The 17,187-nt window shown below is 48.9% G+C and overlaps 1 protein-coding gene across 5 annotated transcripts in view; it reads right to left on the minus strand.

The window, feature by feature from the left end:
- Positions 1-17,187, minus strand: part of KANSL1 (KAT8 regulatory NSL complex subunit 1) — a 74,471-nt gene that overhangs the window by 10,976 nt on the left and 46,308 nt on the right. For all 5 annotated transcript variants that reach the window (XM_054281588.1, XM_054281591.1, XM_054281590.1 and 2 more), the window contains 4 exons: positions 10,417-10,558; positions 6,728-6,832; positions 3,214-3,329; positions 1,684-1,873 (listed from right to left, as the gene is read on the minus strand). In XM_054281588.1, coding sequence (XP_054137563.1) covers positions 1,684-1,873; positions 3,214-3,329; positions 6,728-6,832; positions 10,417-10,558 — 553 coding nt within the window. The remainder of the gene's footprint in view (positions 1-1,683; positions 1,874-3,213; positions 3,330-6,727; positions 6,833-10,416; positions 10,559-17,187) is intronic.

Consider the following 17,187-nt stretch of genomic DNA (forward strand, 5'->3'; position numbering starts at 1 on the left):
AAACTGGATCCTGCAGAAGCCTGTTCTGAGTCAGAATTATTCAAATAATTTCCATGAATGACTTGAAGGATGGGAGAGAATATCCACAGCAAATACCACTACACTGGGAAGGGCTGCTTGAAGCAAAGAGCTGGAAACCCACTCCTGGTTACAAGTTACTAGAAATTATCTGAAATAAATCAAATGTAATTCACTGAGGGCAAATGCAAGAAGCAAATGCAGAGAAGAGGAGGAAGGGGTAACTGAGCAGTTATGCTGCTGCCACTGAAAGTTCTGCCCAGAGGATGTGGAGGTTGTGATGGATCCAAAAATGAGCACGAATCAGCAGGCTATACCACTGCTGGGAACTAATTAATCAATAAAAAATAATAAAGTTTAAGCCCACAGGGCTTTCTAACCAGGATGGCTGTGCAAGGAGAGAGGCAATCCTGCCACTCTGCCCCGGTGTGAGCTGAAGGACTGACCCCAACTCTGGGCACAAAATCCCATAAATTTGTGCACTGAATTGTGAGGAAAACAATAAAAACATTACAAGATCAAAACCTCCACAATGCAGGTGGCAAAGTTCAATCCACAGCCACTTTCTGCTGGGCAGGGGAGTGGAGGCAACTGGACATGGTATTTCTGGAGCACGACTTGGCCATGACTCAGCTGTCTCTGGAATGACTGGAGGAGGGCTCAGAAATCCCCTGCTCTCTGCTGCTTTCATCCCTGGAACTGCTCTTCTGAACCATCCCTGATTACCAAATGTATTTGATGATGACAACAACAAAGATCTAACACAGAATTTACAGCCAATTCTTCAAGCACTGAGTGCACAAGGCAGCATCCACCACGAGAATGTTCAGCAACTTCCAAATCACTGAAGATCTTGCAAGTAATCACTGCAGAGTTCTCCCAGAAATACCCCAGATAAAACTGCAGATAAGTGATCAGTTAAAGCTGACTCAGCTGAGGAAGAATCTATTTTGCTCAGAAAAATGCTGCTTTTGGAGCTTCTCTTTAAAACATCCGCAGAGTGAAAACCCCCCAGCCCTTGTGGGAAAGTTAGACTTGAAACACTTTGTCTCAAAGGTAAGTGGATTTTTGCCATTATGGTTCTGCATGCACAAATAAAGATCCTTATTTCCTTCATTTCTCACTATTTTCCCTCCAACTGACAGTTTATGGTATTCCTAAGAGAAAATAAAAAGAATTAAACATGGCCCTTCTTCATGCAGGCAATAAACTGCATTTCCATTGAATGAATTCTGCATTAGGGAGAGGAGTATAAAAAATAGTAATAAAGGAAACAAAACAGGAAGAGACAGGGCATTCATCCCACGTATGCCTGGGATGAATGTGGTTTTCCCTTGAGCAGCAGCAATGAGTTCCTGGGGCTTTGCTAATTCCTGTCTCAGAGTTAAGGTTTCCTGATACTTGACTTCTCAGGGCTTCTTTCTCCTGCTCAGACTGTGCCACACTGACCTACCTGGCCTTGAGTTCACCTCAGGTTGGTTGGCTTAAGAAAACACAAGATCAGCATCTTCCCTCCCCAGTGACAGCAAAGAAAAATCTTCCAACCCGTTACCACCTTCTCCTTTGTTTTTCCAACAGCCTTTACAGCCCTGCTGTCCTGCTCTGCGTTCCTGTTGCTTTCTCCATCTTTACAAGACAAATAAGAGCAGAAAAGACCCGACTGACCTTTTTGGAAAGGGGCATGATGGTGCTGGGTCGGACGAGGCGCCGCTTCTTGCAGCTGAGGACGGGGCGGGTGCGAGCGGCCACGCACGTCCCGTCCGCGGGGACCAGCGACAGGCGCTGCCTCTTGTGGAGCAGCTCCTCGGCCTCCTGGCCATCTCCCTGAGCGTGTTCTGCCAGGCCAGGCTGCAGACTGCCCCACAGGAGAGGAGAACAGGAAAACCCCAGTTATTCACACAGCAGGTTCGTGGTCTGCACCCGAGCGAACGCTCCAAGCTGAGTTTAGAGCTCTGCAGTTCATGGCACAGCAGGTTTTATTAAAGCAACTCCGTTTTTTGCTTTTACTTCTGTCACCTTCCACTCTCCCACGACTGAACCTTTGACCAAATACCTTTGGAAGCTCTGAACAAAAAAAACCAGCACTGAAAGCCACTCTAGACCAGAACAGCTTTAACCCTAGAATACAGCTTCCTCCAGAAAGAGAATTTAGGGAATCTTTAGACAAGAGGTTTTCTGAGTCTAAATGCCAGAGAACATATAATTTTATAGAAAAAATATTTAACCCTGACGTAAACTTGGTTCTGATGGATATTTGAGATCTCTACCTGTGCCAGCTCCCAGTAGTGACCCCAGAAAGGTGCAGAGTTAACATCAACCTCTGCGAGGCACAAAGGCTGCAGCAGCCCTGGCATCAATGCCCCGTGCCCCGAGCAGATCCCAGCGCAGCAGCACCTCATCTACAGAACCTTTTCATGTCTCTTCTGCAAGTGTTTCATTTCTAAAAATGCAAAACATTAAAGCCCTGTGGTCCAAGGCTGTGCAGTTCAAAGGCTACAGGGATACAAAGGGCTCTGTTACAGCCTGCAGTGCTCCAGCTGCAGCCACGGGCTCCTTGATCTGCTCGCATTACATCCGTGCAGGATCCATCCCTCCCTCCCTCCCTCCTCCTTCCCTTTTCCCCTCTCTTTTTCCCTGCCTCCTCAAGGCACTGAACAAGTGCAACGTTTTTCAAGGGTTTTCAAGTGGTTCAACCCTGTAGCATCAAGGAATGTCTTTCACTTGTTTTCATTTACCCACTTCAAGACTTTGTCAACAAAAGCAGCCTGGAGAAATGAAGAATTTAGGAAGTTTTACCCCCCAAATCAACGGGATTCCTCCATAACTCCAATAAAGTGGGTCAGTGGTTACAGATAATTCTGCAAGCAGGGCATTAGTACCTTTGAATCACACAATTTGCAGATGTATTAAAACTACTCATAAAGAAACAAGTTTTGCCCATGCTCAGTGCACAGCTGCCTGCAGGGCTTGTTCATGTAAACACAGCTCAGTTTAATTCCATTTTCAGCAAAACAATGCAGCAGAAAACCTCAAGCAAGCAATCTCCTCCAAAATGTTTCCAGGCATGATCTACTACTGTACTTTTTTGAAAAAAGACCCCATCTGTACCATTACCAACCCAGTTACAGCCTGGCTTCCAACGGGACATTGCAAAGATCATAAAAGCAAACTCTTCCAGAATATCCAAGAGCTTACGTGTTAATAACTCCATTGACAGGTCTTGGTGCTCCACAGGGCTTGGTGGGATGGGATTCAGGAGTATTTGCAGCAGAAATTCCCAAGCTTTCTAGGGGCTGGGATCCAGACACACTCTAAGGAAGGGTGAGAAAAACAGAAATAAATAAAAGCTTCTTAAATAGCCACCAATTAGTGTAACTGGGTTCTGGTTGAGGATTCTGCACTGTAGCCATGGATTTCCACACAGGACTTCAAAGCAGGGTTCAGAAGTCACTGTATGAACAGGAGAGCAGGGACACAAGGAGATCTTAGGGACAGCAAGAGGATGGATACATGGCAGCTCTTTCATTGCAAGATCCAAAGGACTTTAATTCCCCTCAGGCAACCAGGAGCATGAAAGGCTGAGGGCTTTAAGGAGATTTTAGCATTTTGTCTCCATGGTGCAAACAAGTTCATCACCACCTGTAAAGCTCTGCAGTCTCTCCTGCAGTTTGGTTTCTGCTCTGAGCCATGTGGCTGAAAGCTCCTGCCGAAGCACTTTGGGGGAAAACAGGGAGGGAGGGAGAGGGGAACTGACTTGCAAAACTGAATTTGCATTTTAACTTACTACCTGTGCAAACAGAGTCCAAACAGCATTTTAGGGAGTGTTTTAAATGAGTGTGAACCCAGGCTGTGGGGCTGGGATGGGAGCAGGGCGAGCCTGTAACTCTGAAAGTGCTGCATAAACACAAAGCTGGAAACACCTTTTTGGTAGAGCAAAGTGAGTAAAAATTGAGTTAAAAACACTGTGCTCCCCAATCCCTTCTGCCTGAGGTCTGAAACACAAGCCCCCTGGCTCTGCAGGGAGCAGCAGGATTGTCACCAAGCCTCCAAGGACACAGTGGCCTTGTACCTCACACCAGTGACATTCCTGCTCTCCACCCTGCAGCCCACCAGTGTGTCCAAACCTCTGGCATTCATCACCTTCAGCCCCTCCCATGCAGCCCCCTGTTTCTGGTGTCAGACACGCTCCTCCCTGGGGTTAAACTTCATTTCTTCCTCTGTGTGGTACTTCCTACACTCCCTGCCCTGTCCCGCGCTGGGGTTCCCCCTTTGAGCACACACAGTGCTGAAGTGGTTCAAGCACCAAGAAAAAAGGCAAAACAGAGCTCTGACACCACACAGATGGTCAGCCAAGCCCCCTGCTTGGCCCTGACTCCATCCCAAACCCATCTGGACTGTGGTGATTAAATCTCCCCAGCAAACACCCCCCAACTCAATAAACAACAAAGCCAGGCCATGGCACTGCTGGATGAACGGTTTCCAGAGGAGCAGACACCTGAGTCACCCAGGGAAGGGCCATTTTTAACAACTCACACAACTTGTGCCTGGGCCTGCTTGAGGAACTTTGCAAGGGTTTTTACACTTCTGCTAAAAGAGATGTTTCTCCTACGGGGGAGCAAAGACAGGATGAGACCAACTCTGCCACGCAGAGAGACGGAGGAGCGAGATCAGCTCACACCTGAGACATCAGGTAAACCCGGCAGCCCAGCCAGGTGAAGTCATGCAGGAGCTGAGCACTTTCCCTCTGCTTTCCAGAGGCCTGGCAGGGCTGAGCCTCCACGTGACACCCGCTGGAGGCACCCCTGGTGCAGCAGGGCGGGTACTCATGACTCATAAGCTCTTTTGAAATCCTTCATTTTCTTCTACAGAAAGGGTCTTAAAGGAGGAACTTCTTCCCCAAGAGTTTGCTCTGTCTTGGTGGTTCAAGATAGGAACAGGGGGACTCAGCTTCCTGTGGAGAAGCTGGAAAGATCAATCCAATGTGTATTTATCAGGAGCAGCCCAGGCTCCCTTTATCTCCCTGGGATGGGTGTACCCAGCACACGAGCAGAGCCAACACCTCCTGCACTCTCACTCTTGGCCAGCTCCTGGTGCACCTCTCAGGGCTGTGCTGTCCTCCAGGGCTGCCTGGGATCCAGAGCAGCATCCACAGCCACCAGGGTCACACCCTGCTCCTGACTGAGCTCCTCTATGAGCTTTGGGTCTGCAAGTCCAGGTCCTTTGGATCCCTTTGGAGGGTGTGAAGATGCCATTGTAGCACATCTGCTGTTGTACATCAGGGCAGCAAAGCAGCTGTGTGCAGACAGGTCATGAGCCAACACCAGGAATGCCCCCTGTATTCCCAAAAAACCCTAACAAAAGCAGGCAGGTTCAGACCTTCACCTATTACTGGAAATATTTAATTAGGGGGCAATATCAAGCACAGCCCCTCACTAGACAAGCAATCCAAGGAACCAAAATCAACAGCCAAGTAATGTCTTCAGGGCTTCATGTCATTTCCATCTTCAGACAAAACTATTTATTCACCCACTGAGCTTCCATTTCCCAGAAGATATTCCCAGGCCTTATTAGCAAAGCCCTTCCCTCCACTGGTGATAGGATTAGTTCCTCTGGGGATTATCAGCCCCATCCCACGTAGGAAGGCGATGCCCAAGGACACGGATCCGAGGCACTCGCGGGAGGAGGAGATCCAGGGGAGCTGGGCATGAGACAGGATGGATTCCTCCCTCTGCCCCACGCTGCACATGTGTCTCCAACCCTGCCAGTTTGGGGGGAAAGGCCTGGAGGGTGCCAAAATGATAAGCAGCTCTCCAGGAAAGGCCCAGGAGGATCCCTTTCCAGTAAGAGCCCTCAGTCTCTGGGTAATCTCTGGCTGGAGCAGATCAGGGCTCTGAGTCAACAGCCTGCCCTAATGAGCAGCCCTAATTAAGCACAAAGCCAGGGGCTGGGTGCCGGAGGCGGCGGTTCCAGGGGTGACACTTCCAGCAGCGTCACAGACAAGCTGGGAGGGTGCAGTGATGTGGGAGTCCCTGTGCAAGGGGAATAAACACCCTTTCCTTCCTAAGAAGGCACACAGGGCTGCAGGAGTGGCCACAACAAAGTGCCAAGTAGAACCTGCACAAGTTTCAGGGACCACAAGTGGCAAACCCTCCATTTTAATGCATTGCTGCATCCCCCAGGATCCAAAGCAATCACAGGCAGGATGAACAGTATGATCAAGCCTTCAGTCTGTGCCCTACATTTCTGTATTAAATAATAAATACCTGGCACTCTGCATAGTTTCCAGTGCATCTCACTGCAATCATTAGTGCCCTTTCCAAGGGGGAATGCTCAGATGGTCAGGCAGATATTAAATAGCCACATCTTTAGCAGCCTTTGCTAATCATGCTGCTCTCAGTTTGAGGTACTTTTTTTGCTGGAGGGAACGGATTAGTTAGGATTTTAAAGCTTCACAAAACGCTAATGCATATTACAAAGATACCCCCAGGAACTCTGTTCTAAAAGGTGTTTAAATCCTATTGTTTATTAACCCCAAAACAACACAGGAGGGGGTGAGCTGCCGACCAAGATCAGTGATTCCCACCTGGAGTCACAGAGAGGAGCTGCTCATGAGGCCAGTGCCATGGTTTGAGCATCCCTGTGCCCCAGAGCTTGAGGGATGAGCTCTCCCTCCCCAGACTGGAGCACTCAGCCCCACACCGGCACTTACCAGGCGCTCAGCCCCAGGCTCCAGCCTGACCTCAGCTCTAACAGGACGGGAGGAATCATCTACTGCAGGGTCAGGGGGCGAAGCCTCACCAAGAACTATCAGCCCCTGCAAGAGAGGAACAGCAATGAACTGCAGATCCTTTGGTGTCCACGGGGAAACTGCATCCCCACTGCCCCCCACGCCCCCATGCTGAATTCCTTCCCATCACGGCTTCCAGATGTGATGCCAAAGCCAATCCCTGCTGCCTGGCCTTCCCTGGCATCTCAGCTGAACTCAGAGAGGGCTGGAGCCAGCTCACAGCCTGTCCCCATCCTGCCCTCCCCTGCAGAGGGGAAATTGCCACAGCCAAACAAACAATTCTGAGCTGCTGATGAAAATGAACCACCTTGTTACTCTCAGCAGACTTCCCCCTGCCCCCCAAAAAAAGAGATATTTACAAAAATTCAATAAGGAAAGAAAGAAATTGCTATAAACTTGGTGGGACAAAGCACAGTGGCTGAGCATTGTTTTATCAGGTTTAACAGATGCTGTTCTGTTCCTGTTTCACTGAAGCTTAACCTAAAGGAAGGACTGCTTTGCTCTCAGAACAGCACAAAGTGAAATAAAATCATTGTAATTATGCATATTCTGGGCTATATTATAACAAAGCAGGGCAAAATGTGCAAGGGATCAGGGAGTTGATGGAACCTATCAAACAGAGCCCAGGACAAGGACAAGCCGCAGCGAGCAGCATCTGGTCAAAGAAGGAACTGTGAAGGGGCTGCTCAGATCAAGAACAGGCAGATCATCAGTTCTGGAGGCTGCACAGTGTGTCACAGCAAAGTGAGCCTGGAGGGAACCTGGGCACGTTATCTACAGAGAGGACACAGCCACAAGGCTTCCCTGCTATTTTTAAGTGCCTGCAAACAGGGTATTCTACAAACAGCTCTGAGCACACGCTCCCTGATTTGGTGTTTTCCTCCCCTTCTCACCAACTGAGCTGATGTGAATGTGCTGAGAGCACAATTCCTGCTGAGACTCCCAGGCAGCAGTTTACCCTCAAAACACAGGGTTATTTTTGACTGCCTCGTCCTTCCCTTGCTTTGATCTGACACAGCAATGTCTCTTCCTTGACGGGTACACTGGGATGTAAACTCTAACATATAAAGGTAATTAAACTAAAAAAAGAACGTAATAAAATTTCTCTGAACTTTAGAACTTGTAGAACTCTGAATTCCTGCAGCAGCTACATTTTAACCTCCTTATGGCCCAATCAGCTGGAGTTAAGTTATATTGATAGAAAAAACAAGGTGTTTCCAAATTCTTTAACTATTTTCCTTGTACAATTTGAAGCCAAATCCATTCCAACAAGCTCCTGTGTTACTGAAACACAGAGCTGTTTCTCTAGTCTCCTATTCTTGTTCCAAGCCCTTTTAAGATGGTCTGTAGTTTTTCACTGGTGCAAACAGAATCTGTTTTACAACATCCCAGAGCTCAATGACATCAAGATAACAACAGCTGGCTGCAAGAATAATCTCCAGCAAGCCCCATCAGAGATGGGGTATGTGATACTCATGGCTCTGGATTTTTCTTCTTCAGGCAGAACAGCCACTACCCAAAACACTCAATTTCTGAATGCCCCTGCACCTTAAGCAACATGTTTTATCTTAAATTCATGTATTGGGGTATCACAGGTGAGTTTTGGTTTGAACAAATCAGAGATGAGCCTGTTGGCCAGAACCTTCTTTCAGACCTTGAAGCTGCAGCCTTATAAAAGCCCAGGGGATGTTTGTAACCATTATCAGGCCATTTCATGAGCCTGTCAAGCTGCCATCACCTGGTGAAAGCCCTGAACCTTCCCCATCATTACCTGAGTTTTCTCATTTCTTAACTTCTACCATATACACCTTCAGCTATTTTGCATTTTGTACTTAAAACCATGCTGCACTGCCAGCTCTAAGACACAAGGAAGATGATTCTTTCTGAAGAATCATTCATTTGCCCACTTCCCAGAAGCCTTCTGCCCTAATCTCAGTAATGGATTCTGCTCACAAGCCGTGCTCTTCCACCTACTCATTTAGAGCCCTCACTCACTCAATTAAGCCTGTTGTTCTGCGCAGCTGCATCAAAGTCCAGTCTCCCATCAAAGTCCAGCCTCCCTGCCCTGCTTTCTACCCCCTGGAAGCCTCTCCCCACCACCCCAGAGCAGCACACATCTTGGGAAAGGCGTTTGCCAGCCTGAATTGCTGAGCATCTCTCAGTTGATGCAATACCAGGAGCCTTCTTGCCACAAACGCCAGACATTCCTTCCTCCAAGGCCTGACATTTAGATGTGCATGCCTGAACAAGTCTCCATAACAATCCCTTCCTCATCCCTTCTCTGCTCTCCCCCATTCTCCCACCATCTGAGAGCAATGCTAAAAAAAAAATACCTTCCACAGAGAAAGGTCAGCACCAAAAAATGATCTTTTTTTAAGGAACAGACTCAATTTTAAGCCTGTTCAGATAGCATCTGAACTAACTTCCTCCACAGGCCACTCCCTTTTCCACTAAATCTCAGCTGTTTTTATCCCCATCCTCAGCTACTCCCAAAAAGAAAGAATGGGAAGGTTTTAAAAAAATATCAGAGAGAAAGGCTTGAGTGATGGGGAACAGCATCACACATGCAACAGCACCAAAGACTGACTCTAAAGCAAGGTATTGCTCCCTTCACGTTATCATACTGAACCAGGGACAGGAATTACACTCAGCCCATGCCAAATTGCATTAGAATTAGTCACAGCTTTGCAATCTGCTTTGGGAGAGAGGCAGGAGGGAAAAGCATCAGACTTCACATCTGCACTCTCTGGTGTCAGAGGGAGGCATCAGGAGGCAAAGCAGAAGCACAGCGCCCAAAGGCCTCCTACCCCATCCCATCCTGCCCTATCCTGCTCCATTCCTGCCCTGTCCTGTTACATCCTGCTCGATCCTGCTCCATCCCTGCCCTGTCCTGTTCCATCCTGCTCCATTCTGCCCCATCCTGCTCGATCCTGCTCCATTCCTTTTCCATCCTGCCCTGTCCTGTTCCATCCTGCTCCATCCTGCCCCATCCCATCCTGCCCTATCCTGCTGCATCCCTGCCCTGTCCTGTTCCATCCTGCTCCATTCTGCCCCATCCTGCTCCATTCCTTTTCCATCCTGCCCTATCCTGCTCCATTCCTGCCCCATCCTGCTCCATTCCTTTTCCATCCTGCCCAATCCTACTCCATTCCTGCCCTGTCCTGTTACATCCTGCCCCATCCTCCTCCATTCCTGTCCCATCCTGCCCTATCCTGCTCCATCTCACTCCATCCTGCTCCATCCCATCCTGTTCCATTCCTGCCCCATCCCACTCCATTCCTGCCCCAGCCTCCTCCATGTTCTGCTCCATCCTGCCCCATTCCACTCCATCCTCCTCCATTCCTGCCCCATCCCACTCCACCCTCCTTCATTCCTGCTCCATTCTGCTCCATCCCACCCTGCTCCATCCCATCCCATCCCATCCTGCTCCATCCCATCCCATCCCATCCCTGCCCCATCCTGGCCCCATCCCACCCTGCTCCATCCCATCCTGCTCCATCCCATCCCATCCTGCTCCATCCCATCCCATCCCGCTCCATCCCCATTCCTGCTCCATTCCTGCCCCATCCTGGCCCCATCCCACCCTGCCCCACCCCATCCCCACCCCTCACCTTGTTGGCTCTGATCTGTTTGTAGATGTCCGTCTGCTGCCGGATGCGGTACTCCAGGTCTGACACGTGGGCCTGGAGCCAGTTCCAGCGGCTGACGATGGCGGCGCGGTCTGCTGCCCACCTCCACTCTGCCCTCCGCCTCCTGCAACACACACACACCTGTTCTCAGGGGGATTTCAATTACACAGCACGCAGAAATCCTGGAGAACTGACAAACAGAGCAAAAGCTGCGTTCTGGATGGCAGGACTGACACCATCTCACCGCTGCTAATAACTACTGAGGAATTACAGATGTGCTGCCAGGGCCGTGTGTCTGCAGAGCAATATTCCAACATCTGTTGGCACCCACTGACTCAAGTCTTCAAAAAAAGTCTCTGGCACCGGTCCCCAAACCCACCTGAACACAGCTCATACCATGTGGCCACAATTAAACCTCAGTGACAAGTTCACAACCGCCACTGCTGGGGTTTGCAAGGTGGAGAGGAACAGGGCCAAGCTTGCACAAGCTGCTCCCTGCAATGGTGTGCTGCAAAGCAACCCTGATTTCTGCATCTGATGGATGGACCAAGCAAATAAAGTAGCCAGGAAATAACATCAAATGTCATCAAACCACCCTCAATCCCTATTGCTGCACTCCAGGGCAGACAGGAACACAGAGATGGTGAGGAATGGATAAATCCACAGCTCCACTCTCCATGTTAAAAGCCACAGTATCATGAAAATATACCCTAAGCACACTGATTCCTGTGGATAAACATTAAGGTTTCTCAGAAAGGAAGAAAACCCTGACATGGTGTGGAAACAAAGCATCAGCAGAAAGTGCTGACAAATCCAATGTTGCTGCACAAAGCCTTTGCCACATCTGGATGCTTAGCAATTAAGAAATTAATCACAAAATAATTCCCTTTGCCCATCTCCCCCCCTCCTTCTGTGCAGGAATTTTGAACCAGGCAAAGCATGTGGGGCAGGGGAGCCACAGCAATGTCCAGATGTTTCCTCCAAAATCAAACCAGAAAGTCTTCTGCTGAGATTAACCCATTTCAGAGCTGAAACCAGCCACGACAGCAGAAGCAGCACGTGGTAAATGAGGCTTTGTACTGAGGCAGCCCCAGCTGCAAAGATGGGAAGGAGCAGAAATCATTGAGTTCTTCAAAAAAACTGCACCTCCTGGCCCTCTGACCTGATTCAGGCATAACTGCTACCTAATGCACTTGCCTAAAAATGAAATAAATACAGAAAAGTCCCGGGGTTATTACGAGTTTCAAATCAACTAATAGAAATACCCTGAAAAGGAGGAGTTGGTTGCTTCAAACTGCAAGTGAAACCCCTGCCTTTAGAACAAGACACGTTATCCATATTCCTGCTGGACCCTTGGATGTCCCTGCAAAGCCACGTTCCCACAAAAGAGGCAACAGCATCCACTGCCTTCTGCCCTCCCAGCCTTCTCCCAAACACCTTCAGGGGTTCAAGTCCTTCCCTGTGTAAACCCAGATTTCAGCAGTTTGCTCTTTGGGGAGCCACAGAGCCCTGGGAATTTTTAGAAGGAAGTTTTTAGAATCGAATGCTGCTGAGAGTACACCCAAAGTGCCAATTCCCTAAGTTTGCCTCTCCCAACGTTACAAAGCACCTCTGCCTGCTGGAACACTGGCCTGTGCTGATAAATACAGCCTATTCTTTTGCTCAGATTACACAGAAACTGAGATTAAGTATGAAAAGAATAGTTTAAAACCCATTTCGTTTCTTAAGCGCCATGGCAGCACACAAGCAGCAGCAGACCTGCTCCTCACCTTAAAATCAGGACACATCCTACCCCAGAAAAACCCACTGGATTTGAACCAAAAAAAACCCCAAGGAAGCGAAACACGGGAATGCACACTTCATCCTCTGACACCCTGCGGCAGCACTGGAGGAGGGGAAGAGCAGAATGATGGCTCAGCCACACTTTCCAAAACAGCACCCAGCGTAGTGGCTCTAAATTTAGAACTGAGCCTTTCCCAGCTCGGTCCCACCCTTCCCTGCGAGGTGCTGGCAGCAACACCACGGGATGGATGTTCCCTCATGGGGATCAGCTCTGGGACAAGGACCCACGGATATTCCTCAGCTTTAATGCCTCTACGAGCATTTGTGAAAATGATTCTTTTCTTGTCTAGCTTTAGAAAGGAGCAACCATGCACACAACACACAGTGTGATGTCCTGCAGTGACCACAGGGGATGTGAAACCTCCACTTGCTCTGGGGGAGAGGAAAACCCTGAAAATCCTCTCCTTTCTGTCTAAATCTGAACAGAGCCTACAAGGAAAATGGAGAGGGACTTTTCACAAGGACACACAGTGATAGGACAAGGGGGAATGGCTTTATAAGTGATAGAGGGAAGGGTTAGATTGGATATTGGGAAGAAATTCCTCCCTGTGAGGGTGGTTACACCCTGGCACAGGGCACAGGGATTGCTTAGTTCCATCCCCTGCCATGGCAGGGGCATCTCCCACTGTCCCAGCTGCTCTCAGCCCTGTCCCACCTGGCCTTGGGCACTGCCAGGGATGCAGGGGCAGCCACAGCTGCTTTGGGCACCCTGTGCCAGGGCCTGCCCACCCTCCCAGGAAAGGATTTCTCCCCAATATCCAATCTCAGTCTCAGTTCCAAGTCCCTCAGGCAGCTCATCCGCCCACGCTGCTTTCTGCTGAGTCCATGCAGCTGAATTCCAACCAGGCAGACACAGACAGCCCCAGCAAACGGAGGGAATTAGAGATCAGCAGACTGATTTTTCACCAGGAGACTGCCCTACTAAAGGCCCAGCTGCAAAGTGAGCAGAGCAGGCCCACCAGCTGCTGCCAAACCATCCTGGTAATGACATGGAGCAGCACAGAAAAATGGAGCTGGAACTGATGATTTCAGAGCAGAAAAAAATTACAGGCTGGAGGGGAGCTACATTATCAGATCCACCTCTAGGAATGAGCAGAATGAATGAGAAACAGCCTGGAGGGAGGCTGAAACAGGGTCTGGAGGGAGATTGTTTCTGCCACTCCAAGCACTTGAGCAAACCCAAATCATCTTGATGTTCAATGAGGAATAACAGGTCAACACAGAAACACTGAGGAGCTGTGCAGGCAGCCAAGCAGGCTGAGAGCTGGGACAGCCACGGGAGGGTTCACTGGAACCAGAGATGCCTTTGGCACTGATGCCAGGAGGTGGCACAGCCCAGGGCAGCTCCCAGAGCTCGGACACTCACAGACTAATGCCACAACATGAGGCAATAACCTCCAGCTTTCCAGGCACTTCCCAGATGGTTCCCCTCCTCCACTGTGTACTGGCGCATTCCCAGGGGCTCTGCTGTCCCCTGGAATGCAGTCACCTTCCAGTGCAGAGGCCACGCTGGATTCACTCTCCTCTTTCCTGCACAGCTTTGGACAGAGGAAATCACAAGACAGTGATGTGAGACTTCTCCCAGCTCAGCCTCCCTCACCTTCCAGAGGCAGACTGGGAATATTTCAGCCCTTCCCACAGAGGAGCCTCATCCTGGCACTGGGACAGAGCCCAGAGGGTACAGGATGGGACCTTTCTTCAGTAAGACAACCAATTCAGCTGCTATTTTCCACTTTGCTCCTGTCCCTGTATATTCTTCACATTCATTCTTCAGCTCACCAAACTTCATTATTATCATTTTTTGGATCAATGCAAAACCAGATCAGTGTGTGGAGCAAGAGTTAAAGCTCTGCCAAACCCACTCTCATGACGACTCTGAGGGAGGAAGAGAAAACCCCACAAGGCTCGAGAACAATCTCATTAGCTGATCGTAACATTTCTGCCTGCAAAGAAGCCAAAGTGAACAATTTGTTCAGCTCAACACCCGCCCCCACCCCTGGACAGAACCATCAGCTTTGAAGGGCTCTTTATTCCCAGCATGTGCTCGGCACTCTGCTCAATCTCCTTCCAACCTCCCCTGGGCTCATTCATTCCAATATTCACACAAGGCTGGGAGTAAAGGCTTATTCCCACTGAAAAGTCCCCACTGCTCAAACTTGGGAGCACAAATCCTAAAGCATGAGCAGGGCTGAGCCAAGCTCCTGCCCCAAGACAGTTTCTCAGCAGTAAACTAAAATTCACTGGTTTTTTTTTAATTTTCCTCCTGTTTGTAGCTCAGACAGCACTGCTGGCTGTGAATCACCTCTGCACAAATGGTGCCACCAGCCCTCGCTGGGGTCTGCAATGGAGTTAAGGTCCCAGCTCCAGAGCACTGCCCAAGGCTGGACCAGATGGTCTCAGAGGGCTTTTCCAAGTGAAAGCACTGCAGGACTCTGTGCAGGTGGAATCCACAGCCCCAGGTGCTACACCAGGCTGGTGACACAGCATCCCGTCCCATCCCATCCCATCCGGCCCGGGGTCGGGATCCTGCCCGGAGCACCAGGGTGACTCACGGGGACACTGAGTCACTCCTGTCTTCCCCATCCCACCCACAACCCCTGTGCAGACACTGAACCTCGAGAGGACAGGCAGCAGCTCCCACCAAGGCCTGGAAATGGCAGAAGGCTCTCTCAGAAGTTCTTCTGTGCCGTTTCAAATCCAAGTGCCCCACATCTTCACGCCATGACATTTATGCGCTGCCCCGAGCATTTATTCAGCTGTCTGAAAAACAGCCATTCCCAGCTCTAGCTGCTCTTGAGCCCTCAGCAGCAACAATTGTTCTGTGACAATAGCCAAAAATCAGGATTTTATTCTTGCAGCTATGCCAACACAAGTCATTTGGGCCATGTCTGAACCCTGCTTGGCACCCATGGACAAAGATGTGAGGAGAGAAGGGGAAGGTGAAGGACAGGAGCTTGGATCAGAAGTGTGGTCACCACAAACTGCCTTTAACACCAGGAAAACCATCTCTCCAGAGGCTCAGCAGAGCAGTCAGCTGAAAAATACCATGCTTTGAGGGAATTTATTGGACCCATTTTTCAGTGCAGTTCTCCACACACTCATGGGCACAGAGGCAGGCAGAGCAGAGCAGCTCGAACTGTTTGTGTGCAGACTCTGCCTGATCACCATCACTCCAGAAATGAAGGCAGTTTCTTACTCCCTTGCAGCTAAATCCAGGAATGAAAAGGTGACACTACACAAGGCACCAAAGTTTGCTCCAACTGTGTTCAGTTCATTGAGAATTTTCCCCTTAAAGCTCTGGTTAAAGATGCTGTTCTCAACATTACAAATTATGAACCAAGAATGACCACTTTTCCCTCAAAATGCCTAAAATACAATTGTACAAACTTACAACAAACATCTTCCAGAAGCACATCCTTCTTTTTGCTAAGAAGGATATCAATATTATAATTTTGCTTTATCAATATGATAATTTTGCTTATAGCAGTTTCCCAGTAGATCTGGGTTGCACAGTAGAATCATTACCTTTCTTAGACCAAGATTTTTCACTAGGAGTTAAAATTCTTCTACAAGAAAGCACAAAGCCAATGGAAATTGTGCTCTTTGGTTTTTTTCTCCTCTTCACATTAAAGGTGGGATCTCACCAAGAGATTTAAAACTTTCTTCTGGCAAAGAGGGGCAGTGACTCCTGTTCATTAAGAGGATACAGCAAGCAATGACAGAGGTTTGACATCATGAGCACAACCAGCAACAAACACAGGCCATTATCTTGAATATTGCATTTCTATCCTAAAGCTCTGCTTGCTGCCAAAGCAAAGCCCCAGCAGAGCAAAGCAGCTCCTGGTCTCCCTTCATGAGATCACCTCACTTGGCAGCATGGGACGATGTGACTTTCTGGACTGCTGGAAAACACGCTTCCCTGAGAATAATGCCATTAAAACATCAAAGAAGAGAAGGAAGGGGGTGTTCAGCGTTCTGAGCTCTTCAAACAAAACTGAGCACAACAGAGAGGAGACAATTACGGCACAGAGTAAACTGTTGGAGAAGTTATTACACTTGTTCCACAGCAAAGCCCTTTGTATGCAGCAAATAGAGGAGTTTGGTGTCCAAGTGGGGGAGCGCTCGCTGCAGCCCATTAGTGCCACGGTCCCCGGGGAGCAAGAATAGAGACTATGCAAATCAGGATCCATTGTTAAAAGGGAAAATTTATTTCACATTCCTGAGCAGCAGTGTTCCTGGAGCATAACAATTGGAGAGGCCCTTCTGCTGAGCACGGCACATTTTTATGCTCCACAGTAAATCAATATTCCATAATACAGAAACTACAGAAATTACAGCCAGGGTGAGGATGGCAGCCCTGAGCTTTGGTGAGCAGCACCAACACAACATTGTGTCAGAACAGGACTTATCTGGGACCTGCTTTCGTTGTTCAGGAGAGTTACTGAAGCAGAATTTACTGAATGATTCTCAGGATGTTAAAGCTTCCAGCTCATGCCATAAGGTGAATGGCACCAACAAAGGTATTTCCTGACTGTGCTGCTCTCGATCTCAACAAGTGCCACTACACCTGTCTCAGTGTCCTGAACCTTCCCCACTTGGGCAGTGCCAGCAAAACAATCTCACAATGAGATATCCAGGAAAAAAGTGGAATTAATCTCAAAGCATTCTTCCTCGCAAGAGGGGAATTGACTATTCCTTCAGTATTTTACCAAATTTCCCAACAACAGGGCTCACTGCACACTGACACAGGATGCACAAACTTGTTTTCAACTCAGCCACTTCTGATCACTGTCACTCCAGGATGGAAGTGAGCAGGGCAACAAATAAAACCTGCTTTCATTTTCCTCTTGGTTTATCTCACAGGAGATAGAGCCTTCCTCTCAGCCCCCACCCAGTAAACACTGACAGAGG

Source organism: Melozone crissalis, unplaced genomic scaffold (genome assembly GCF_028551555.1).
Source record: "Melozone crissalis strain CALT ecotype California unplaced genomic scaffold, PUWL_Pcris_2 ptg000032l_1, whole genome shotgun sequence".
Taxonomy (NCBI): Eukaryota; Metazoa; Chordata; class Aves; order Passeriformes; family Passerellidae; genus Melozone; species Melozone crissalis.